At 46.3% G+C, this 24,565-nt stretch overlaps 1 protein-coding gene across 1 annotated transcript; it reads left to right on the plus strand.

Moving 5' to 3' along the window:
• The first annotated feature begins 1,003 nt into the window (after window positions 1-1,003).
• On the plus strand, window positions 1,004-23,152 carry LOC121464974 (nmrA-like family domain-containing protein 1). Its single transcript, XM_041678115.1, has 5 exons — window positions 1,004-1,106; window positions 9,338-9,576; window positions 11,980-12,226; window positions 13,116-13,306; window positions 21,007-23,152. Exons 1-5 carry the CDS (start codon window positions 1,067-1,069, stop codon window positions 21,184-21,186), a joined length of 897 nt encoding a protein of 298 aa, XP_041534049.1. The 5' UTR covers window positions 1,004-1,066; the 3' UTR covers window positions 21,187-23,152.
• The last annotated feature ends 1,413 nt before the right edge of the window (window positions 23,153-24,565 follow it).

Genomic DNA, 24,565 nt, shown 5'->3' on the forward strand with positions numbered 1-24,565 from the left:
GGAGAGGAGCAGAATAGCAGTGATGTCAGCTTAGGGATAAATCAAGTCTAGGGTGAGCTTTATTCAAAGGGTGATAAGAAAAGGCAGCAGGCTGATATCTTTGTAATGCAATTTCTAATTAGTCTTAATAATAAAACCCGGAGTTAGATATTAGGGGCGAAAGCTGGAAGATCAGAGAAGCAGAGCAGCCAGCCAGTAGTTCTTAGCTCTACAAAATCCTTAGACCCAATGGGGTATCCCGTCTCTACAAGTCCTCAGCAGACTGAATCCTGAGCTCCTATCTCCTCCCTCCTTATATTCCTTTCCCACCCTGCAGCTATATCATTTCCTGTCTTCATCTCCCTAGTGCTGGAACTAAAGATGTGAGCCACCACAACTTGGCTCTCTTTCTCTTTTAGACAGATTCAATCTCATGAAGCCCAGGACAGCCTTGAAGTCAACAGAGATCCATCTGCCCCTGTCTCCAGAGTGCTGGGACTAAAAGTGTGTGCCACCACTGCCCGGCTTCTACGGCTAACTAGTGGCTTAGCTCTGCACTCTGATCTTCAGATCAGAGTTAGATCACAAACCAAGTATCAACACACTTCTTAGAGAAATTGACCACACATCTTAGAGAAATTGCCCTCACAGCACTTTCTTCTTTGAGAGTAACTGATCCCACCCTCAGCAGGTGGCGGTCACTCTTGGGAAATTACTGATGTCTGTACCTCAGTTACTGTAGGCCCCTTGCTTGTCTGCCTGGTTATGACCTCCCTGGGCATTCCTTCGGGTTCCAGTTGGGCAGAAACATTAGCTCAGAACAAACAGGCCAATCAGTTATATGTGTGCAGATCTCTTTTTAGAGCATGGGATAGCCACCACCACCCCTGCTCCACATGAATCATCACTGGAAAACGGCAGAGACACAGTGAGTGAAGGAGTTAGTGGAAACAAGAACGCTTCCAAGGGAGGGGCACTACAGGGGCGTGGTGCTCCTACCTATAAAAGTTGCGCCAGGAAAGAAACGGCATTTCCCGGTTTGTCTCTGCTCGGCTGCTCTCCATCACCTCGTTCTTAGCCTGGGAACATGGCCAACAGGAAAATAATCGCAGTATTTGGAGCAACAGGTAAATATATATAATATATGTATATATATACATATTAGTTGTTTTGTTTTTGTTTTTGGAGACAGGGTTCCTCTGTGTAACCCTGGCATAAAATGCATGCTAACTTTGCTCGCTTTTCTGACTTCCTGGTTTTAGATTTGGAGGCCCAGAGAGTAAGCAGAACCAACAGCCTTTAGGAGTAAACTGAACGTCATCTTGTGCTTAGTGGTTTTGATGTGAGCAGGTTAACTTGACTTATTTGTAAAAAACAAACTGTCTTAGAAACTTAAAGATTGCTGACGGTATGTCCCCCTCATTACCAGCTAACTTCTTGGTGCAAGTCTCTCTGGAACCTGATCTCCTTTCCCGCTCATTGTCTGATAAGCTGCAGAAGCAAGCAGGGAGCAGGGACCTTGTGAGTGCCTGGCGAGCACTCAGGTGATGTGAGGTGGTGGTGAGAAGCCTGCGCCTTTAACTAACCTCTGCTCCCCACTCTGCCCCAACAGCTTGAGCCATCTTTGCAAACTGTTAGTCAAATCAGCGTAGACCTATACTGAAGTAATATGGGGCGGCAGGGCTGCGTCCCCCACACCCGGCCGCCCACATGGCTAGCTTATGCCCCAAAATAATTACACAGACACTGTATTCTTTTAAGCACTGCTTGGCCCTTTAGCTCTAGCACTTACAGGCTAATTCTCACATCCCGATCAACCCATCTCTAATAATCAGTGAGCACCGGTCTTACCGGGAAGATTCTAGCCTAGTCCATCCTGGGTCGAGCTTCATGGCGTGTGTCTGCCTGGGAGCTGGGAGTATGGCATCTCTCTCTGAGGCGTCTGCTCCCGAGAGAGCTGTGGAGTCTCTGACCTCACTTCCTCTTCCTCCCAGCATTTTGTTCTGTTTACTCCACCCACAGGGCCAAGCAGTTTCTTTATTGGCCAATGACCTTCCTCCATCATTTCCCCTTTTTCGGTTTAAACAAAAAAAAAAAGGCTTTAACTTTAACATAGCAAAATTACATATAACAAAACAGTTATCAAGTAAAAGTTACAATAATCTTTATCATAACTAAGGAAAACTATAACTAACTATTCTTAACTCCATCAAAGACTCCAGAAAGACTACCTAAGCAAACAAGAAAAAAGCAACTTTTAAAACTCTAGAAATGACAGAGACATCTCGCTGCCTGGACAGTCACCCAAAGTTCCTCTGTACCGTTGGGGCATCCATCTTCAGCCTTCAGGCCCATGGTATCCAGCAGACATTTCCATAAAGCAGGAAAATTCAAAGTCAGTTCAGTCACTATCTGTTGTGTCCTGCAGAATGTCTCGCAGAATCTTTCATGAATCAGGAACCCCGAAAGATCATCTCACCTTAGGCAAGTTCAGTAGTCCTCTCTGCGGGTTCTCTGTGTCCAGTTTATGCAATAGTCCAGGCAAGAGCAGTGTCTTGCCCAAATGGCTATCAAACTCCATAAGGTGCCTCTTTGATGCCCATCTTCCTCTTGAAGTACATTGGTGCTGCCAGGAGCAGAGTGTCTCATTGTCATGAAAATTCCTAAGTTATTAAAACATTAAATGTCCTATTCTGTAATCTTTGAAAGACATGAAGAATGTCTATCTAAAATATATCTCTATATATCTAGAAAATCTAACTAACATGACTACAAGCTTTACTATTATCGATGATTATCCATTAACAACCTATATATATTACATTTTTAAATGAACTACACAATCACAACACCTTAATCAATATCAGAAACACTTATACATATAACAAAATTGACCTTAAATCTCTATCAATAAAGCAAAATCTATACTAATGTAAATTATTCATATCTATATCATATCCCCCTTAAAATGTAAAAGAACGTTTATAAACCATATTTGGGAACATGGGCGCAGTTATTTCTCTCCAAACTGCTTCCTGCTGAATGGGGGCGTCGTTAATTAGGTCTTTCATGGTATAACCTGTGTGCTAGTTTCATCTCAGTTGGCAGTTGAGCGAAGCAATTTTTTGAAGGCGTTCACACCAACCCTTCAGGAGGGCGTGGTCCATCATACCAAATCGGAATAGAAGAAATGAACAGCGTCTCATCCTCTGTGAAAACAAAATAAGAAACTCCTTTCCAAAGTATCATATCCTTAGATGCAAATTCAAAATATCTATGTTGGATTAGTTCAGCAGCATTTATAAACAAATATCTTTTAGCAGCTGTTGCTCCTTCCTCAGCATTCAAACAATTCAAAGAGAGCATAATAGCATACAGTATCAAGATTCTCTGTGTATTTTCCATCTTTGTTTTAACCTCTATTTCGTTTATTTTTACTTTTAACTTTTTGTTTTTTGAGACAGGTTCTCTGTATCTTTGACCTGAAGTAACTCTGTAGACCAGGCTGTCTTTGAACTCTCAGAGATCCGCCTGTCTCTGCCTCCCAGGCATTCGGGATTAAAGGTGTATGCTACTACACCTTGAACTCACAGAGATCTGTTTGCCTCTGCCTTCTAGGCACTGGGATTAAAGGCGTGTGCTACCACACACAACAACTCTCTTCCTTTTTTTTTTTTGTTACTTTTAAGAACTTTAAATTTTAGTCTGCATATATTTTTAACACACTGTAAACCATTTAAAAATTTTCTTTGTCTTTGAATCTCTCTTTACTGTATATCTCTCTTTTTCTGACCACATGAGTCTTTAATTTACCAAGCAATATCAGTAGGATTAAAGGCGTGGCTTTGCCAGCTAGATCCAGTCCATTCCTTAGCTTTCCAGCCTCATGGCGGATATACAGGCTGTAGCCATGTTTACTGCAACAACTGTATGGCATTTCAAGATCCCTGCCAGCAAGTGAGCTACAACAGACAACACTCAAGTCCTCTCTCGGTAGCCGGCCCTCCTGCCTCAAATAGTCAGAGTTTGCCCTGGCAGGACAGCCCAGAAAGCCGGCATTTTTAAACGGCGCAGCTTTTTTCCTGCTACGGCTGAAAACCGAAAAGCATGCGCTCAGCTTTTCGTCAACACCGTTTAAGTGTTTCGTGGCAGGACCTCTTAATGAGCTGCAGGCTTTGCAGCTAAAGCTGAGTCAGGAAGCCTCTCTTAGAAGAAAGCGCATGCTTGCCTCTAGCAAGCAGAGCAGACCCGAGAACACAGTGAGTCTAGTTGCCATCAAACAAATCGTAGCACTTTACTCCAAATGGTCTATTCAAAAGCTCTGTCTCCTGCAGGAGTCAGACAGAGATTGCAAAGGTGGCACAGCCCCAGGAAGTCGCGCTTTAAAATGACACAGCGTTTTTTCTGCTACTGTTGCCAAATCAGGAACTCTCTACAGCACGCCACCAACAAACAGCAAAAATCTGTGTTAAACTCTCTCTCCCTTATTTTTAAGCCTTCTCAGGTTTTTTAAGTGGGTTTCGGCTGTCCACACGTCTGGGCGCCATATGAAGTAATATGGGGCGGCAGGGCTGCGTCCCCCACACCCGGCCGCCCACATGGCTAGCTTATGCCCCAAAATAATTACACAGACACTGTATTCTTTTAAGCACTGCTTGGCCCTTTAGCTCTAGCACTTACAGGCTAATTCTCACATCCCGATCAACCCATCTCTAATAATCAGTGAGCACCGGTCTTACCGGGAAGATTCTAGCCTAGTCCATCCTGGGTCGAGCTTCATGGCGTGTGTCTGCCTGGGAGCTGGGAGTATGGCATCTCTCTCTGAGGCGTCTGCTCCCGAGAGAGCTGTGGAGTCTCTGACCTCACTTCCTCTTCCTCCCAGCATTTTGTTCTGTTTACTCCACCCACAGGGCCAAGCAGTTTCTTTATTGGCCAATGACCTTCCTCCATCACTATACCCCCAGGCTCTTAGTGATCCCTTTGAAACTGTGAGTAAATAAATGGTGTCTCACTCCAAGGAAAGTACGGTCTTGGTTCATGTCCTCCAAAAACCTTCCTCCCCCATGAGAGTACACTGGCTTTCCTTGCTGCTTGCCTTTTTCCTTTAAAATGTTTATTATAGTACAGTGTGTGTGTGTGTGTGTGTGTGTGCGCACACACGAGAGAACTGTGCAGGTTGTGCAGCATGCACTTTATCCACGGGGCCACTCTGCTGGCTTTTCCTTGCTGTTTTTTCAAATGCACGTCCCTTTAGAGCCTTTGCCCCCCTGCTCCCCGAGCCTAGAAAGATCTTTCCTGTCACCCCGTTTTCTCCCTCACAGATACCAGGGCTCCATTCAGACTTCCCAGGGTCTCCAGAGGGTGTTTCCATACCTCCATTTGAAACATGAGATTTTGTTCTAGCCAAGTCACCATCTGGACCCCTCCCTACCTGACCCATCTTTCACATCTTTCCACTCTGGAAAACAAGTTCCACATGGCCAGGGAGGCAAGTTACTGACATGCCTAAAGGAAAGAAAACAAAAAGAAAAGAAAAGGAGACTGGTGACTTTTGAGGTGGCACAAACCTTTAATCCCAGCACTTGTGAGGCAGGCGTCTCTGTAAATTCAAGGTCAGCCTGGTCTACAATAGAGTGCAAACACAAAAGCCGAGTATGGTGAGATTGTTTTTCTGAAAAGACAGAAGTCACAGAAAGGTTTTGAGCAGAGGAATTGACATAAGTTTCCTGGGGAGCCCAGGAAGGACTCTGGTAGGCCAAGAGCTCTGGAAATCTTCGCAGGGGTGGACCAGTGCCTGTGGGTTCTGGTCTGCTGAGATCTCTCGAATCTGTTCTGCTCCTCTGCTGTGGGAGGTGCTGGTCTCTGTGCAAACCCACGGTCCTGAGTGGGTGCCGTTCTTATTCAGCTTGCTTCTATGTTCCAGCTGAAATTCTGTTCCCACTGCTTTTATAACATACAAATCTTGTCCCATTGGAGAAAATTTTTGTTGTTTTGGTTTAATTTTTGTTTTTTGAGACAGGGTTTCTTTGTGTTGTCCTGGCTGCCCTGGAACTGGCTCTGTAGACCAGGCTGGCCTGGAACTATAGTGATCTGCCCGCCTTTGGGATTAGAAGTGTGTGCCACCACTGCCCAGTGGTACATTACCCTTAAAAGAAATCCTAGTCCTCCTTTCAAATCATTCTGGTTTTTAAAATAAACTTGTTTAAAACAAAGCCACCCCACAAGAAAGAAAGAAAAAAAGAAAGAAAGAAAGAAAGGAAGGAAGAAAGAAAGGAAAAGAAAATCCGTTGGGTGTTGTGGTAACATGCTCCAGACACCCCAGCATTTGGAAGGCAGAGGCAGAAGTTCAAGGACACTGTGGGTTACAGTAAACCAAACCCTATCTTAATGAAAACAGAAGCAGAACACCAATTAAACCAAAGAGAGAGAGAAAGAAATCGGATGTAGTTTTTTGTTGTTGCTGTTGGGGGTTTTTGTTTGTTTTTTTTTGGGGGGGGGACAGAAGGTGGTTTTTCAAGACAGGGTTTCTCTATGTAGCCCTGGCTATCTTGAAATTCACTCTATAGACCAGGCTGGCCTCAAATTCACAGAGATCCGCCTGCCTCTGCCTCCCGAGTGCTGGGACTAAAGGTGCACGTGCGCCACCACTGGAGATACAGTGTTCGGGAGATTTAATTTGTTACTGTGTTGAGCTCGGAGCTCTGGAAACTCAGTCAGTATCCTTGGACCCTAAGGAATTATTTTCTAAAAAAAAATCCACACTTTCTTTCTGAAATTTCTCTGGGCTCAGTCTCTTTATCTTTTTATTTTATTTTATTTTCTATCCCTCCGTCTGTCTCCCCCACCCACCCCAAATGCAGGGGCATAGGCATTGGCTGTCTTTTCAGGGTTTTTTTTTGAGATAGGGTCTCACAGTCTATACTAGCCCCAGACTTGCAATGTGGCTGAGGCGGCACGAACTTCTGACCTCCCGTGGCTGCGTTCTGAGTGCTGAGTCACGCAGGTGTGCGCCACCACGCCCGACTTCCAACTTTATTCCTATTACAATATGTTTAATTTCTCAGAGATTCTTCCCGAAAACACTTCCCACCCTTCCCCCTCGTGCATAGGTTTTTGAGACATGATCTCTTGCAGCCCAGCTGACCTGAAACTAACTCTGTAAAGACGACTTTACTCTGAGTCTCTCTCCTGATTCAGTGTTGTTGGTGCTGGGATTACAGACGGGAGCTTTCCATTCCCAGTTTTATGTGGTGCTGGAAACGGAACCCAGGGCTTTTAGTGCATGCTTAGTTGGGGTTATCATTGCTGTGATGAAACCGTGACCAAAAACAATTTGGGAGGACAGGGTTTATCTGATTTAGTGTTCATCACTGGAGGCAGGCAGGACTGGAACTCAAACAGCGCAGGAACCTGGAGGCAGGAGCTGATGCAGAGGCCATGGAGGGATGCTGCTTACTGGCTTGCTTCCCATGCCTTGCTCAGTCTGCTTTCTTTTTTTTTTTAAATATTTATTTATTTATTATGTATACAATATTCTGTCTGTGTGTATGTCTGCAGGCCAGAAGAGGGCACCAGACCTCATTAAAGATGGTTGTGAGCCACCATGTGGTTGCCGGGAATTGAACTCAGGACCTTTGGAAGAGCAGGCAATGCTCTTAACCACTGAGCCATCTCTCCAGCCCCTCAGTCTGCTTTCTTATAGAACCCGGACAACCAGTACAGAGGTGTCCCCGCCTGTCACGGGGACTAGCTTTGTAGACCAGGCTTGCCTTAAACTCAAGATCAACCTGTTTCTGCCTTTCAAGTGCTGGGATTAAGGACAGGCAACACCCACCTTCCCCCCCCCCCCCCAGAAGATCTTGCTACATTGGCCTAACAATCACTGTGCCCAGGCTGATTCTGGATTTCTAGCAATCCTCTTGTCTCAGCCCCCTGCTGAGTAGTTCATGCTGGAATTAAGGCCAGTGCCACCATGTTCAGCTTGTTTGTTTCCTTGGGAATTTTGTATTTTTTTTACTTACTTATTTTGTTGTTGTCAAGCAGGGTCGCAAGTAGTCCAGAGTAGCCTTGAACTCACAATGTATCAAAGCTAATCTTGAGCTCCAGACCCTCTTTCCTCTACCTTCCCTAGTATTGGTATTTCAGGTGTGTGTTACCACACCCTGCTGATGCTGAGACTTGAATATTCTACCAATAAACTACGCCACAGCCTAGATATATTTGGGATGCAAATTCTCCCACCTTGGGTGTTTTTTCCCCCAACTATTCCCTCCCCTTTGCTGATTCTGTTTTCTTTTTAGCTATTTATTTTAGTTTTAATTTCCATGGGGAGGTTTTTCTCAAACATCTGGTAAATTCGGGCTACCTATTTATTCACCTCTAGCCAATTTGCTACTGGTCACAACCCGAGGCTCATGGGCAAAGCCAGCTTGTGAAACGGTAGTTCTTTATCTAGGGTCAGATCAGTGATACATCAGGTAGGTCCCACAAGAAGACAACTGAGAACAATTTTATAAGTCAGGCATAGTGGCACTTGCCTATGCCCCAGCATTTGATAAATTCAAGGCTAGACTCTTTCTACAAAGGATGCAGGAACGTAGCAACTCATCCTAAGGATCAACGAATGAGATTGCAAAATGCTGCTGGGCAGTGCTAGCACACACCTTTAATCCAGCACTCAGGGGGCAGAGGCAGGCAGATTTCTATGAATTCAGGGCCAGCCTGGTCTACAGAGTGAGTTCTAGGACAGAGACACCATATCACAAAACAAACAGATTAGATGATTAGAAGATCCTAGTACAATTGACCATGGATGGCAAAGCAACAGCAAAGGGTAAAACTTATGAAAGTTTTGATAATGCTTTATGAATATAGACTAAGCTTGGAGAGACGCAGCTCAGTAGAAAAGCATTTGCTAAGTATATCTGAAGCCCTGGGTTATCCTCAGCACTGGAAAAATCTGAATAGACATAAATAAATATAACTGGAGAGAGAGAGAGAGAGAGAGAGAGAGAGAGAGAATATGAATCATTCAAGGTGTGGGAACTAAAAACTAAAAAAAGCAACAACAACAACAAACCCAACCTATGGTATCTATATCTGCATAATTGTACTTAATTGCTTAACTGGAATCTGTACCTGACCATGTGGCTTGTTTTTTCTCCCTCCAGCCTCTCCTGGCCCTCTCCCTCTTATGGCCTCGATAATTTGAAAACCATGGGATGCCTAAAGTTCCCCGTGGTGCCTCCAGAAGGGGGTCCTTCAGTAACAGTTCCACGTGCAGCTGGGATCTTCTAGTGAGCATTTTTGTTTGTGTGTTTGTTCCTGATCTTGTGCTTTTTCTTCTCTGACCTTGCAGGGGCTCAGGGTGGCTCTGTGGCCAGGTCCATTCTGGAGAACAAACATTTCGCATTGAGAGGGCTGACCAGGGATGTGAGTCAGAAAAACGCCCTTGCGCTTAGGGACCTTGGTGCCGAGGTGGTCAGGTGTGACCTGGATGATGCTGCGTCTGTGGAAGAGGCCTTAAAAGGAGCCCATGGAGCCTTTGTGGTGACCAACTTCTGGGACCATCTCAGCAAAGAGAAGGAAGTGTGTCAGGTGGGAGCTGAAACATCTTTCTCTCCCTTTTAAGGCCCTTCACCTTCGCCCACCTGCTTCTGTCTGTGCTAGTCTCAGTTTGAGCCCCAGAGTAAGCCTCGCTTGGCCACATTCCCCTTGGCACTTAGGAAATAAGTGCACTATAGGTACTTGCTAAAGGCTGGTAAATGTGATGTTATACGGCACCTGTTGAAAGCTGAAGACTTTGCACATTTGAGGAGAGCTGCTTTGTAGCACAAATAAAAACCCAGAGACAGGAGCCGGGCGGTGGTGGCGCACGCCTTTAACCCCAGCACTCGGGAGGCAGGGGCAGGCGGATCTCTGTGAGTTCGAGGCCAGCCTGGTCTGCTACAGCTAGTTCCAGAACAGGAACCAAAAAGCTACGGAAAAACCCTGTCTCGAAAATCAAAAAACAAAACAAAACAAAACAAACAAACAAACAACAACAAGAAAACCCAGAGACAGATACTGCTGTTCAACTTAAAGATCAGAAAAAGAAAAACAACCAAGCCCCTGGAGAGCTCTCACCTCTATGAAATCTTCAGAATGAAAGAGAATGAGTTCCTGTCTCATCCCACTTTGTATTCCTGTCTAGTGCTGGGATTAAAGGTGTGCACCACCACCGCCCAGCCTCTATGGCTAACTAGTACAGCTGCTGGGAATAAAGGTGTGCGCCACCACTGCCTGGCATGCATGGCTGACTGGTCTGGTTGCTTTGCTGATCTTCAGGCAAGCTTTATTTATTAAAACACAAATAATATACCACTGTACTGCTTCATAGAGCCAGTCATTAAGTCCTCCATTTATTAGTTTCTAGGTGGAGGGCAGGGATGTCCCACATTGAGGTTACTTTGACAGCAAATGGGAAGATAAAATATGACTATAAAATAAAACATTTAGGGCTGGAGAGATGGCTCAGAGATTAAGAGCACCAGCTGCTCTTCCAGAGGTCTTGAGTTCAATTCCCAGCAACCACATGGTGGCTCACAACCATTGATAATGAGATCTGGTGCCCTCTTCTGGTGTGTACATGTTAACAGAATATTGTATGCATAATAAATAAATAAATCTTTAAACAAACATTTATAAATATATATGAAATATATATTTCAATCAGAGAATATGGGGATGAGTTAGTGAAGGGTACAAAGAGAGAGTAATTAGCAAGCAGGGAAATTGAGTAGAAGCTCCAGGGAGAGAAGGATTGTGTGGGAAGTGCATGCACTGGTGATGTGTGCTGTGACTCAGCTCCATTGTGATCACACTGAGCAGAGATCACAGCCCAGCCACGGCAGTGGGATGAGGGTAAAGGGATGCGGCCTTTGCACTGTAGCGGAACAGAGCTCTATGTGCAGGTTTGTGTGTACACAAGGGGAGAGGAGACAACGCCACATCCTTACCGTCAGAAACACTATATACGGACACCTCAGTGACTCACAGAAATGACAAAATTCAGAAAAACAGATACGGGGCAGAGAAGTGTTTACTGAATTGCTCTTGCCACTTAATGTTTACCGGATTAACTTTGGGATGTCCTAGTGTTACGTTCTGGGCGGGAGTGTGCATGTGATTTGCCACTGAACTCCATCCTCGACTTTCTTTTTTTTAACTTTTTATTTTGAGATTTCGATTTATGATCGTCCTGTCACAGGCACCTAAGTGGTTGGGATTTCAGGGCTGTACCACCAGACCCAGTTTCCCTGCTTGCCCCTTAAAAGTATTTCTTGAATTCTTCTTTACTTTTTTATTTTTATTTATTTATTCTTTTTTGAAGAAAGCGTTTTTCTCTGTGTAGCCCTGGCTGTCCTGGAATTAACTCTGTAGATCAGTCTGGGCTCAAACTCAGAGATCCACCTGCCTCTGCCTCCTGAGTGTTGAGATTAAAGGCGTGCACCATCACTGCCTGGTATATTTCTTGAATTCTAATTCTGACATTCATTCACACATACACATGTGCACACACACACCCACCTACTCTCACACACACACACACACACCTACACACACACACACACCTACACACACACACACACACACACACACACGAAACCTGAACCTGAGGTTGTCATTTCTTAGCTTCACTTCTCCTGACTGCTAGGGGAGGTTTTATAGGTAAAGGTGAGACTGCAATAGTGAGGGAGGGAGGGAAAGGGAGGGAGGAGAGAGGGAGGAAGGGGGAGGGAGGAGGGAAGGGAGAGCTAGAAATTTAAAACTAAAAACAAAAAAGAGAATCCATAAGCCAGGTGTGGGGAGGGGAAAGGGAGGGAGAGGAGAGCGAGAAATTAGACATTTATGTGTGTATGTATCCCTCCACTTGGCCCACAAAATCCAACTGGTGTGCAGACACCAGAAAGAAAATATAAATGTATATTTGTGTGCAAAGGCTTGCATTTTGCCCCTCAGGGGAAGCTGGTGGCAGATATCGCCAAACGCCTGGGCCTGAAACATGTGGTGTACAGCGGTTTGGAGAACGTGGACCGGTTGAGCGGGGGCAAGCTGAAGGTGCTGCACTTCGACGGGAAGGGGGAAGTGGAGGAGTATTTCTGGTCCATTGGTGTTCCCATGACCAGCGTCCGCCTGGCAGCTTACTTTGAAAATTTCCTCACCATGTGGAAGCCGGTGAAAAGCCCTGATGGCTACTACACCCTAGGTAAATGCCAGGTTGCCGTGAAGGTGCACCCACAGCTGGCCGCCTGCCTCCTCCCTTGCCTCCTGTTTTCCCTCCATCCCCCATTTCCTGCCCCTCTTCACTGGACACACCAGTGCTCTTGGCTCTGTGTGACCTGTTTAGAGGCCACTGAACAGCCCTAGACTTCCCCATGGCAGTCACACCCCCAGCGACCAAGACTGGACCTGGCAGGAAGCACACAGGTTATCTTTCCAGCCCACCATCTGACACTCGCTGTGTGTGTAGTTAACTCTGTCCGCAAGCCTCAGCTTCCTGGAAAGGCTGAACAGGATGGTCACTAAGAGTCCTCGCTGGTCCATCTGCCCTTCGGCAGCAGGCGAGAGCAAGATCCCGTCCTCAGAGGTAGTCTCAGGAGATGGGTTCCCAGCCTGCTCCAGCACAGACTGCATAGATCTATAATGTGTGGCTTGGAGTAGCCCTGGACGAAGAGGGAATGACCACTTCCCTACAGGATCCCACAGATTCAGGCTGCAGCACTGGGTGTCCCTGCTGTGGGACTAGCTGACACTCCCTAAGGAACCCCCAGCTTGTACAACCCTGTGAGAACTAGTGACTGTCTGGTTCTGTTAACTTCATGATCCTGTGACCTTCATGATCCTGTGACCTTCATGATCCTGTGACCTTCATGATCCTGTGACCTTCATGGTTCTGTGACCTTCATGATCCTGTGACCTTCATGGTTCTGACCTTCTGAGCTCTGCTCCCGCAGTGACCTCTTCCCGTAGCCCCTGCTTTTTACACCTCTAGTTTAAGGGGTTAGAGTTGATGAAGCAACTAGCTCAGGGTGGAGGACCTGCCAAGGATGTGATACTATGATTTATTTTTTATTTGTTTGTCTTTTTGAAACTAGCACTGCCCATGGGGGATGTGCCAATGGACGGGATCTCCGTTGCCGATGTTGGAGCTGTTGTCTCTAGCATTTTCGCTTCTCCAGAGGAGTTTGTTGGCAAGGCCGTGGGCCTCAGCGCAGAGGCCCTAACAATACAGCAGTACGCTGATGTTTTGTCCAGAATTCTGGGGAAGGACATCCGCGATGCAAAGGTACGTCCTTATGTTGTTTGTGACAGGGGTTGTTTCTTTTTCTTTTTTAAAATTTATCTATCTATCTATCTATCTATCTATCTATTTAATTGTGTGTGTGCTCATACACATGCCATATTGTGTGTGGATGTCAGAGGACAACCCATAGAAGTCAGGTCTTCTTTTTTTTTAAATAACTTATTCTTATTTCATGTGCTTTCGTGTTTTGCCTGCATGTATGTCTGTGTGAAGGTATTGGCTTGCCTGAAACTGCAGTTACGTCAGCTATGAGCTGCCACGTGGGTGCTGGGAATTGAACCTGGGTTCTATGGAAGAGCAACCAGTGCTCTTAACCGCTGTACCATCTCTTCAGTCCCCAGAAATCGGTTCTTGTAGGTGGAGTTTTTGCCTGTCAGCTTTGTCCTGCCAGCCTGCTCCCAAATAACAAAGAGACTTAATATTAATTATAAATGCTTGCCGGGAGGTGGTGGCACACACCTTTAATCCCAGCACTCGGGAGGCAAAGGTAGGCTGGCAGAGTCCAGCTTGGTCTACAGAGTGAGTTCCAGGACAGGCTCCAAAGTTATACAGAGAAACCCTGGCTTAGAAAAGAAAAAATTATGAATGATAAATGCTTGGTCGATAGCTTAGACGTGTTTCTAGCTAGCTCTTGTAACTTAAATTAGCCCATTTCTGTTTAGTTACTTGCTGCCACGTGGCTCGTGGCTCATCACCTCATTTAGGACACATCTTGTTTCCTCTGCATTTAGCCCGCATCTCCCTGACTTCTGCCTTTTTTCCTCTCAGGATTCTCTCTGCCCCACAAATCCTGCCTAGCCACCAGCCAGCCGGCTCTTTACTAACCAATGAGAGCAGTCTGTGTTTACAGTGTATAGCATGGTTATTCCGCAGCGAGTTCTCACCTTCTACCACATGTGGCCCACAGGTTAAGCTCAGGTTGTTAGGCTTGGTGGCAAGAGTCTTTTCTTCCTGAGTCATCTCATGGGCCCAAGGCAGGGCTTAAGTAGTGCAGGTGTCCTCAAGCTTGAAGTAAAACACCCTGCCTCAGACTGGCGGGACAGTGGGCACAATCGTGCTGGTTCCAAAGGCGAAGTCTTTGGTGATCAGTGTGCCCACAGGAGGCTCCCTCAGCTAGCATCTTACTGATGTATGCATTCATTAGGTTTATTGGTGGGTTTTAGAGGGTGAACCCAGGCTGTACCGTCAGAAGAAAGCAGAGAGAGTGCTACGCTGACAGACCCTCACTCCTGTATGGCTCTACGCTGACAGACCCTCACTCCTGTATGGCTCTACGCTGACAGACCCTCACTCCTGTATGGCTCTACGCTGACAGACCCTCACTCCTGTATGGCTCTACGCTGACAGACCCTCACTCCTGTATGGCTCTACGCTGACAGACCCTCACTCCTGTATGGCTCTACGCTGACAGACCCTCACTCCTGTATGGCTCTACGCTGACAGACCCTCACTCCTGTATGGCTCTACGCTGACAGACCCTCACGCCTGTATGGCTTTATTTCTCCGGCTTTAGATTCATCAGCTTGTTACATAAACTAAAGTGCTTTTGCGTGGAAAGGGTTTAGAATCTGAAGACCAAGGTGCAACTCTCTCACCTGTGCTGTTCCAGCAACCCTCACTGCAGATGGGAGAAGCGGGTGCAGGTGGGGGCCGGGAACGAAAAGTATTCTAGTCTCTCGGCCTCCGCTTCCTCACTTGTAGATTGGCACTATGGGGGCCCACCTCAGAGTGTCCTGGTGAAAACGAGACAGGATATAGTTAGAGTCTACCTTGGCGATCAGCACACAGTAGGGCAACATCAAGTCCTGTGTGCCCAGTGCTAACGTGGAGGAATTTATAGGGCAAACAGTGTGAAGATGTTGGGACACAGAGAGGCACAATGATCATCCCTCCAGGTGCCTAACCGAGTCATCCAGACTATGCCCTGTGGAGGCCAAGAGAACACTTCATGTAAAGAATGGGTTCCAGGGCCACAGGGGTGGCCCAGTGGTCAGAGTCTTGCTGCTGTTCTTTCGGAGAGCCGGAGTGTGTCTCCTAGTATCCACAACGGGAGGCTCACAGTCACCAGTAACTCCAGTGTGGGCGGAGTCTTTCTGTGTCTCGGCAGCCACTTCCCAAATAGCCATCCAGAGTCTTAATATTAATTACAAATGCTTGGCCGATAGCTCAGACCTGTCAGGAACTAGCTCTGACAAGTTAACCCATTTCTATTCATCTGCTTGCTGCCCCTAGGCTCGTGGGCTTTACTTCTATCCGATGTTGTGCGTCCAACTTGTTCTCTCTCTGGCTGGCGGCTCCTCTGACCCACCCTTCCTCATCCATCGCTCTCAGTTTGGCTTTCCCATCTATCTTTATCCTGTTCGGCTACTAGCCAGAAAGCTCTTTATTAAACCAGTCCTAGCAACATATATTCACACAGCTCTGGGGGGAGCTGCCATTCCCTTCCGTCCTCCTTGGGTACCCCCGAGCACATACATACACATCCATACTAAAATAAATCTTTTAAAAAAAAGGGATGAGTTTGAAGAGACTCTTGAGGATGCTTAGTGAGCTCTCAGTAACCGAAAGTGCCATGGGTGTTGTAATAAAAAAATAAAAAAAAAGCAGGGTGCTGGAGAGATGACTCAGAGGTTAAGAGCACTGACTGCTCTTTCAGAGGTCCTGAGTTCAATTCCCAGCAACGACATGGTGGCTCACAGCCATCTGTAATAAGATCTGGTGCCCTCTTCTGGCCAGCAAGCATACAGACAAAACACTGTATACAAATAAATTAAATAAAAAAAAAAAGCAGCGCGCGCGAGGAAGAGGTCATGTGACAGAGCTCAGGTGCAGATGGATTTTTTTACTGGAGAAAAGTGAAAGGGGGGAGGGGAGGCCAGCCTCTGGGTACACGAGGAGAAGAAAGAGACAGACGGAGAGAAAGAGACGGGGGGGGGGGGGGCGCTTTTAAAAGGGAACGCAGATGTGCACAAGGGGTGCCCTTAGTGGCTACAGCTGGGGACGCGTACCCCAGGGTCAGACCAGTACAGGGAACGCAGTGAATGTGCATAGGAGGTGCCCTTAGTGGCCACAGCTGGGGACGCGTACCCCAGGGGCAGACCGGTACAGGGAACGCAGTGAATGTGCATAGGAGGTGCCCTTAGTGGCCAAAGCTGGGGACGCGTACCCCAGGGGCAGACCGGTACAGGGAACGCAGTGAATGTGCATAGGAGGTGCCCTTAGTGGCCACAGCTGGGGACGCGTACCCCAGGGGCAGACCGGTACAGGTGCCTGAGTACTAACAATGAGCCCCATAGGAGGCGTCTGGTCCGAAGTGTGGCAAGGACAGCTCTTTACAGACAGGTGGGGAGGCTTGGTACCATTTCCCCACACAGGTGTTGATGGGGTGAGGGATGGAAGAGACTTTTCAGATGGTGCAGTGACTGAGCCAGATAGTTGCGACAGAAAACATACGGCCCGCCAAAGCCTCGAGTATTTATGTGCGGCCCTCGAAGAGAAAGTTGATCTATTCTGGGTGTCTTGTTTTCTGCTGCTGTGGTAAAAATGCTCTGACAAAAGCAACCTACGGGGGCCAAGGGCTTATTCGGCTCACAGCTTCAGGTTACAGCCCAGCCTTGCTGGGAAGTCACAGGGGCGGGAACTCCAAGCAGCTGGTCACATTCTATCCACAGTCAAGAGCAGAGAGCAACAAATTAACTCAGGCACGTTAGTGCCCAGCTTGTTTTTTCCCTTTTCATTCTGTGCAGGACCCAGCCAATGAAATGGCTGCCTTCCTTCCTTCAGGGTGAGCCTTCTAAATTGACCCAGTTAAGGTAATCCTTCACAGGCACGCCCACAGGGCAAGCTAATCCAGACAATCCATCACTGAGAGGAACTTCCTGGGTGATTCTAGACAGTTAAACTAACCACACCAGCAAGGTGGCTCATAGACCTGTAATCCCAGCACATGGGATGTGGGTCATGTGGGTCGAGGAAGACTTTTGTGAGTTGCAACCTGAGCTGTAGGGCGAGAATGTGTGTCCACATCTCAACCCAAAAGAGAGTTTATTGAAGTTGGACAGTGGTGGCCCATGACTTTAATCCCAGCACTTGGGAGGAAGAGGCAGTAAAATCTCTTTGAGTTCCAGGCCAGCCAGATCTACAGAGCAAGTTCCAGGACAGTCAGGGATACACGGAGAAATCTTGTCTTGAAAAACAAAACAAAACAACATAAAAAAAAAGTTTATTGACCCCAGTTTTTGACTATCCCCATTCCCCTCAGAAACGGAGGGTATCTTCTTGCTTGCATCAGCTCTTGGTATAGTGAATCACTGGACAGGGGAGTTGCACAAGGACTTTTATACCCCCCTCACGGTCTCCCTACCAGCCACTCACAGGGAGGGGTGTTAGTTGCTTGGACTTCCAATTCAATTTGGGTGTTAAAATTGTGAGGACACTAATAGATTTTTTTTAATTCTGGAAAACCATGGTAGGTGTCAATCAAGACATAAAACGTCTGTTATCTTCAGCAAGGCACAGTGGTGGCACACACTTTTAATCCCAACACTCAGGAGCCAGGAGCTGGTGAGCTCTGGTGAGTTTAAGGCCAGCCTGGACTACAGAGTGTGTTCCAGAACTGCCAAGGCTACACAGAGAAAACCCTGTCTTGAAAAACAAAGAAACAAAACCAAAATAAACAGAACAACTATATCTTTGAACTAGGGTATCTCTGAAATCACACGGAATTTCATAGAGGAAGTTAAGGTCTTCCAAGCTTAAGAAGGCAGTCTTCCACTCAAAGGCAGGTTCCTGAGACGTCTTGCAGGGTTTTGTCCATAAATATATTTCCCAGTAGTCCATCTCCTGGGATATTACATTGGTTCTTGTTTTTTTTTCTTTTTTTTTTTTTTGTTTTTTGTTTTTTGTTTTTGTCTTGATGGTTTGACCTGTATACGGAAAAGACAGGGAAAGGGGTATATGGGCAAAGAATATGGGTAAAAGGATGCGTGGTATATTCATTCTTACGGGGCTTAGTAAACACAGTTTCGGGTGGCTCCAGACCTTCCTAGCATTTTAGACGGATACCTGGTCCCTGGATGTTCTTGGAACATTTATCTGTTTTACAGGATGGTTAATACTGTTTTGTCTTGATGGTTACTACCAGTCTGTCCTGAGGTCAAGTCCACTTTTGCCCTCAGGTAGCAAATCAGTTAGGCATTATGTTGATTTTGAGAAGGATGCATCTGGCCACAAGGTGGCGCTCCAGTCCTCCCAATTTGGTACTCCCTGGTCCAACCTCTCTAAAGAGAGGCACCTGTGGGACGGACAGATTCAGGGTAAGCAAAGCCTACCACTCTCTCTCTAATTGTTCAGGGCTGCCTGAACTGTCTGTCCAACCCTTGGGGAAACATGGATCCCTCAGAAAGTGAGTTGCAAGAGAACAGATCTCAAAAATCTTTAAAAATCCGCAGGAACAGATCCCAGTTTTATGAGGTTTGTTAGTTGTCATAGTTACAAGACGACAGTGTGACTTAGAGACAGAGTTCCATGCTCCTAACAAATACTATTCTGTTTCCAAACTCAAAGTTTTAAACATTTTCCTAATTAAAACTATGTTTCTTTCAACATTTTTGTTTATGTGTGTGTCGTGTATTTGTGCGTTCACACGCACGCAGATGTTCTGGGAAGACAGAAGGACGGCTCACTGTGAAAGCTGAGAACCAGCCTCAGGTTTCTCAAGAGAAGTATCCATTCTTAACCACTGAGCCATCTCTCTAGCCCTTGTCTTTCTAATTTCACAAACACCAAATGCTTATTACAGTGGCTGAAGCAATTATGAAAAAGAAAATAGCCAGGCAGTGGTGGTGCCTGCCTTTAATCCCAGCACTCAGGAGGCAGAGGCAGGAGGATCTCTGTGAGTTTGAATCCTGGCCTACAAAGAGAGTTCCAGGACAGCCAGAGCTGTTACATAGAGAAACCCTATCTGAAAAAAAACAAACAAAAGTCAAAAAGAAGGAAAAAGATAATAAAACCCATCCAGTTTAATCTCTGAGTGTTAACAAGTAAGATCTGCTGCTTTATCCCAATCCTTTTCCGGTATATGTAACATATATATCTGTACTTAAAGTAGCACTCAAGTGCCATTTCACTCAAAGTTATGAACACTTCCCTATTTTGCTAAACTTCTTCAAATATATTAATATGATAGTATGTTTTTATTGTTCCGTTGCTCCTGCATCTTCTTTCTTTTCCCCTTTCCTGATTTTTATTTCTTTGAGACAAGCTTGTCTGGGACTCACTCTGTAACACAGACTAGCCTCAGCCTCACAGCGGTCCTCCAAGAGCCGGAACGGGGACTTTCATTATTAAAAATGCCATGCAATAATCATGAATCTATTGATTTGTTTCAAATATGGAGGAAGCTTATTGCCGGGTCGAGGTACACACCAAGAGACAAGTGCAGTCTTCTCAGGACACAGAAGCCACACAACTGTGATTGTCCATGCATTTTTATTTCTCACACATATTTTTCTTTTCTGCTTTTTAGAGACAGGGTTTCTCTGTGTAACAACCCTAGCTACCCTGGAACTCTGTCTGTAGACCAGGCTGGCCTCGAACTCACAGAGATTCACCTGCCTCCCAAGTGCTGGGATTAACAGTGAACACCACCACAACCCAGTCTCGCACATATTTTCCTAAGAACAAGTGTGTGAAGGGCCAATGAAATGGCTTTGCAGGGGAGGGCGCTGATAACAACCCCAGGACCTGAGTTTGATCCCCTGGATTCTCAGGGGGCGGGAGAGAGCTGACTCTGGCAGGTTGTACCTCATGACCTGAGTTTGATCCCCTGGATTCTCAGGGGGCGGGAGAGAACTGACTGTTGTCTCCCACACTGCTGTTGCACATGCATTCATATGTGTGTGTACACATATATACATACGTACATACATATATAAATACATGCTAGTTGTTTAAATGGAATAAAACCCAGCTAAAGCTGTAAGGCCACAGTTCATCTCTGCAGGGAGGACAGATGATATTGACCAGCTATTAAGATGATACCCATTTCTTCAGTAGAGGAAGTTATGCATCTATTTAGTGTCAGGCACGAGTCAGGGACAGAAGACATCTCAGTAAACATGGATGTGCTCCATTGCTGCTGGGCCTGCATGGTTCTGGCAGAGACTAGAATGATTGAAGGGGGAAAAACCCCCAGATCGCTAGCCATGAAGCGGGAGGAAATGGATGGGATATCACTTTGTGATGGGGAATAATGCCCATGTAGCCGGGAGGGCAGACCATCCTGGGGCCTGCTGGGGCAATCCGGGAGAGATGCAGTGCTCAGATTTACCTTATCCAGATGCCAGGACCTAAGACAGCTGTGCCTTCAGCATCATCGGCTGGCACATGGGTGTAACGCCACCACCAGCGGCTGCAACTGGAACCTGTGATCAAACACTGATCAAATACATCAATAACTATTTCCACTGAGTACCACACTTAAAGACTATAAAGAGTTTCACATAGTTTGGATCAGAATTTTCCATCCAATCAGCTCATCAATCAGCTTCCGGACAAACGGTGTGAGAGGTTCTTCAGATCCTTAGATCCTGGAGCTAAAGAATGAGGGCCTGCGTCAATACTGAGATGAATACGTAAACCTATTGCAAACCATACCATTTACTGCTTTCTTCTTTCTTAAGATCACCCCAGAAGCTTATGAGAAGCTGGGATTCCCTGGAGCGGACGAATTGGCCAACATGTTTCGTTTCTATCACATGAAGCCCAACCGTGACATCAAGCTTACCCACCGTCTAAACCCCAAAGTTAGAAGCTTCAGCCAGTTCATCTCAGACAACCAGGAAGCCTTTAAAGACTTGTGAAGACCTTCAGCTGTTGAGGCAGCATGACCTCCTGTCCCTCAGGTCAAGCTGTCCTTGCAACACAACACTCCCCTTTACAGAGCAGCTAGGCCAGGGAGGCAATTATCTGCACCACCCGGGGGTTCCCCCTGCCTTCTTTCTGGGGGATACACTGTACTGGGGATCCAACACAGCAGTTTGATTCTCTTCAAACTTTCCAGCTAGTAATCCATGGTGGTAGAGCCGCTTGGTAAATTGAGAAGTCCCAGAATACATTGCCTTCTCCAGATCTTTCTCTCCAAGATCCAAGTTGTCTCAAAAGGCTGGTGTGATGAACTCAGAGCACCTCCCTTAATATAAGTGGGAGGTCACTTAGCTTTCTTCTGAATGAGGGATCCCCTTCTGAAATTTCCCTAGCATCTGTTTTCTCTGGTGTATCTCAAAACTTTCAGCAAATTAAAACCAACCTAAGTGACCACCAAAAGATGGATAGACAACACAATGTTTTAGGTATAGTGAAATATTATTTGACCCTAAAAAAGGAATGAAGTACTGATGTATACTACAACATGCCGAGTTTTGAAAACACTGAAATAATTTTAAAAAAGTCAGACAGAGCAAGATAAATATCTAATGATTCCAATTATGAGAAGTATCTAGATGGGCAACCTCACTGAGATAGAAAAGGTTTATGACTGGGGCAAGGAGGAAGTGAGTCACTGCTCAGTGGTTACAGGGCTTCTATTAAAGCTGATGAAAGTGTGGACAACAGGGGCCACAGCTACACAATTTTGTGAATGCAGTTACTGCCAATGAATTGTATGCTTGAAATGGCAAATTGTGAATATACAATTGCATATACTTATTATGCCACAATAAAAATTTTTCCAAAATATAAGTGTTACAGCTCTGAAGGGAAAGATATCCTCACAGCTAGGAGCCAAAGAATATCACAAAGTCACACAACCTAACAAACTTCATACAAGGTATTTGCTGGGAAAGATACAAGAGGGTGGCTGCCTCTGCTTGGGAAACAAGCAGTCGAGAACTGGCAGAGGGTGTGGGGATTCAAACACGAAGGCAGTTGCTTGTAGAAGAGGAAGACCTTTATTTTGCCCCGATCTAGAGCCTTTTATACCTTTAGGAAGCTGGACCAGCATGCTAGGCAGCCAGAACCTGAGGTCAAGGTCAGGGCATCGTGTAGGAAGAACACTTCGGCAAAACACCGCACACCAGAAAGAACACAAACATCCTTGTCAAATACAGGGTACAAGGAAGTTCAGCTGTCGGTCAGGGGGAGTGGGGGTGGCCAGGCCATCTGGGTGCAGCCAGATCACAACAACCATGTGGTTGCTAGGAATTAAACTCAGGACCCCTGAAAGAGCAGCCAGTGCTCTTGATCACCGTTGCTGTCATTCTTCAGGTTTGAGAGATGGGGACCTGGAAGTCACTGGCTTGGTGTGGCTGTGCACACCTGAGGCTGAGGCAGGAAAGCCTCACGGCGCCCAGGACACTGCCCCTCCCCCTTATTTCACCAGTAGCAGCATGGCTGCAGAACATTTAGTTTTGCAACCTCTCGTGTTTTATTTAAAATGAACGCCCTTGTATACAGAAAGCATACATAGACTAATAAATTCAAGTGAGTGGCTCTACACAATATATTCCTTGGGAGGAGAAATAGATGTTAAAAGGTACAAGGTTTTTGTTTGTTTTCTTTTTTAAAGGCAGGGTTTCTCTGTAGCCCTGGTTGTCCTGAAATTTACTCTTTAGACCAGGCTGGCTTTGAACTCACAGAGATCCGCCTACCTCTGCCTCACAAATGCTGGGATTAAAGGTGTGCACTGAAAGATCCCCCCGCCCAGCTTATTAAACGATTTAGCACCGGTAACGCCATTTTACAAGGCTTGTACTGAATATTCAGGGTTTGAACAAAGGGCAGTTTAAAAGCTGCCAAAACGAGCTAGAGACACCTGTGGCTGGGCCGGGGGAGGAACGGGAATACCGAGAATATGGCTAGGCACCGTCTGTCCCAGGCGGGGAGGAATGGTGAAGTCTGCCCTAGATAAGAGCCAAGGCAGCCCATATCTGAATTCTCGGGAACTAGAGACCTTGTCCCGACCTGAACTCGGCCACATTCAAACTAACCAATGAAAACCCTGTAACTATGCTTCTCGCTTCTGTACCGCGCTTTTTGCTCCCCAAAACATATATAAACCCATTACCCCGACCTGGAGGCGCACAAGTCCTCTGAGAGACTTTGTCGCCCCAGGTACCTGTGTATCTGAATAAACCTCTTGCTGTTTGCATCCGTACAAGTGGTCTCGCTGTTCCTTGGGAAGGGTCTCCCCAGAGGAAAGACACTCTTGGAGGGTCTTTCATGCACCACCACTGCCTGGCTGGCACATACCTTTAATCCCAGCACACGGGAAGCATAGGCAGGTGAATCTCCGTGAGTTACAGGACAGCATGGTCTAAAAGAGCTAGTTCTAGGACAGGCTCCAAAGCTATGGAGAAACCGTGTCTCAAAAAACAGAAACAAAAACAAAGCAAAAAAATTATATAGAACTCTCTGGAGAATGTTGTATTCAATGAACAAGCATAAAGTATTAGTCCTGAAATTCAGCTAAGTATAGGGATATACACCTGTTATCTCCACATTAAAGTGGAAGGACTGCCTAGAGTTCAAGATCAGTCTGAGTTACATAGCCTGGGCTACAGTGTGAGGCCCTGCCTCAAATGAGCAAGACCTGAACCATAACAAAACATTAAACACCTCTACAGCCAGTTCAAGCTTTGCTTCAAGACTGAGCGATCCCTCTGATTCGCTCATTAATGCATCTACGCATCCATTATAATCACCATTCGCTCAGCCGTTGCCCTGCGTTCAATTCTGCAGTCTGTGTTTTAGCATTGGTTGGGGGAGGGGTGTACATGTGGACTTCTCCCTTCCCTTGTGTGTGTTCTTACTGCGGTGGTCCATTGACTAAGGATGATAGGAAGCCGTCTCAGTTTTCGGCTACATTTATGACAAGCCAGACCTGAGGTGGCCATCTAACCACCAGGCTCCCAGTGGAATTCAGAGCATCTGCCAAGGGTGAGAGGGCAGGGAGCTGGAGGTGAGGCCTGGCCAGGGCAGGGAGAAACAACGAAAGGAGCTCTCAGCTGGAGGGTACCTCAGGCTTAGGGCTTTCCATCCCACACTTAGTTGACTCAGTTGCTATTCTTCTGGCTATGAGCAACTTGTATTTATTTTGTTCTTTTGAGACAGGAGCCCAGGCTGACCTTGAACTTCTTGGGTATCAAAGATGACCTTCAACACCTGATCCTCTAACCTCTGCTTCCCTGGGTGCTGGGATTGCAGATGTTGTATGTCAGAGCTTTCCCTGAGAAGATGTGAAAC

This window comes from Microtus oregoni, unplaced genomic scaffold (genome assembly GCF_018167655.1).
Source record: "Microtus oregoni isolate MIOR12 unplaced genomic scaffold, Mior012 000029F_ref0000214, whole genome shotgun sequence".
NCBI lineage: Eukaryota > Metazoa > Chordata > Mammalia > Rodentia > Cricetidae > Microtus > Microtus oregoni.

Coding starts and splice junctions, on each gene's coding strand:
- LOC121464974 (XM_041678115.1), top strand. CDS start 1,067: ATGGCCAACAGGAAAATAATCGCAGTATTTGGAGCAACAG. Junction 12,227..13,115: donor TGATGGCTACTACACCCTAG/GTAAATGCCAGG, acceptor TTTTGAAACTAG/CACTGCCCATGGGGGATGTG. Junction 13,307..21,006: donor AGGACATCCGCGATGCAAAG/GTACGTCCTTAT, acceptor TTCTTTCTTAAG/ATCACCCCAGAAGCTTATGA.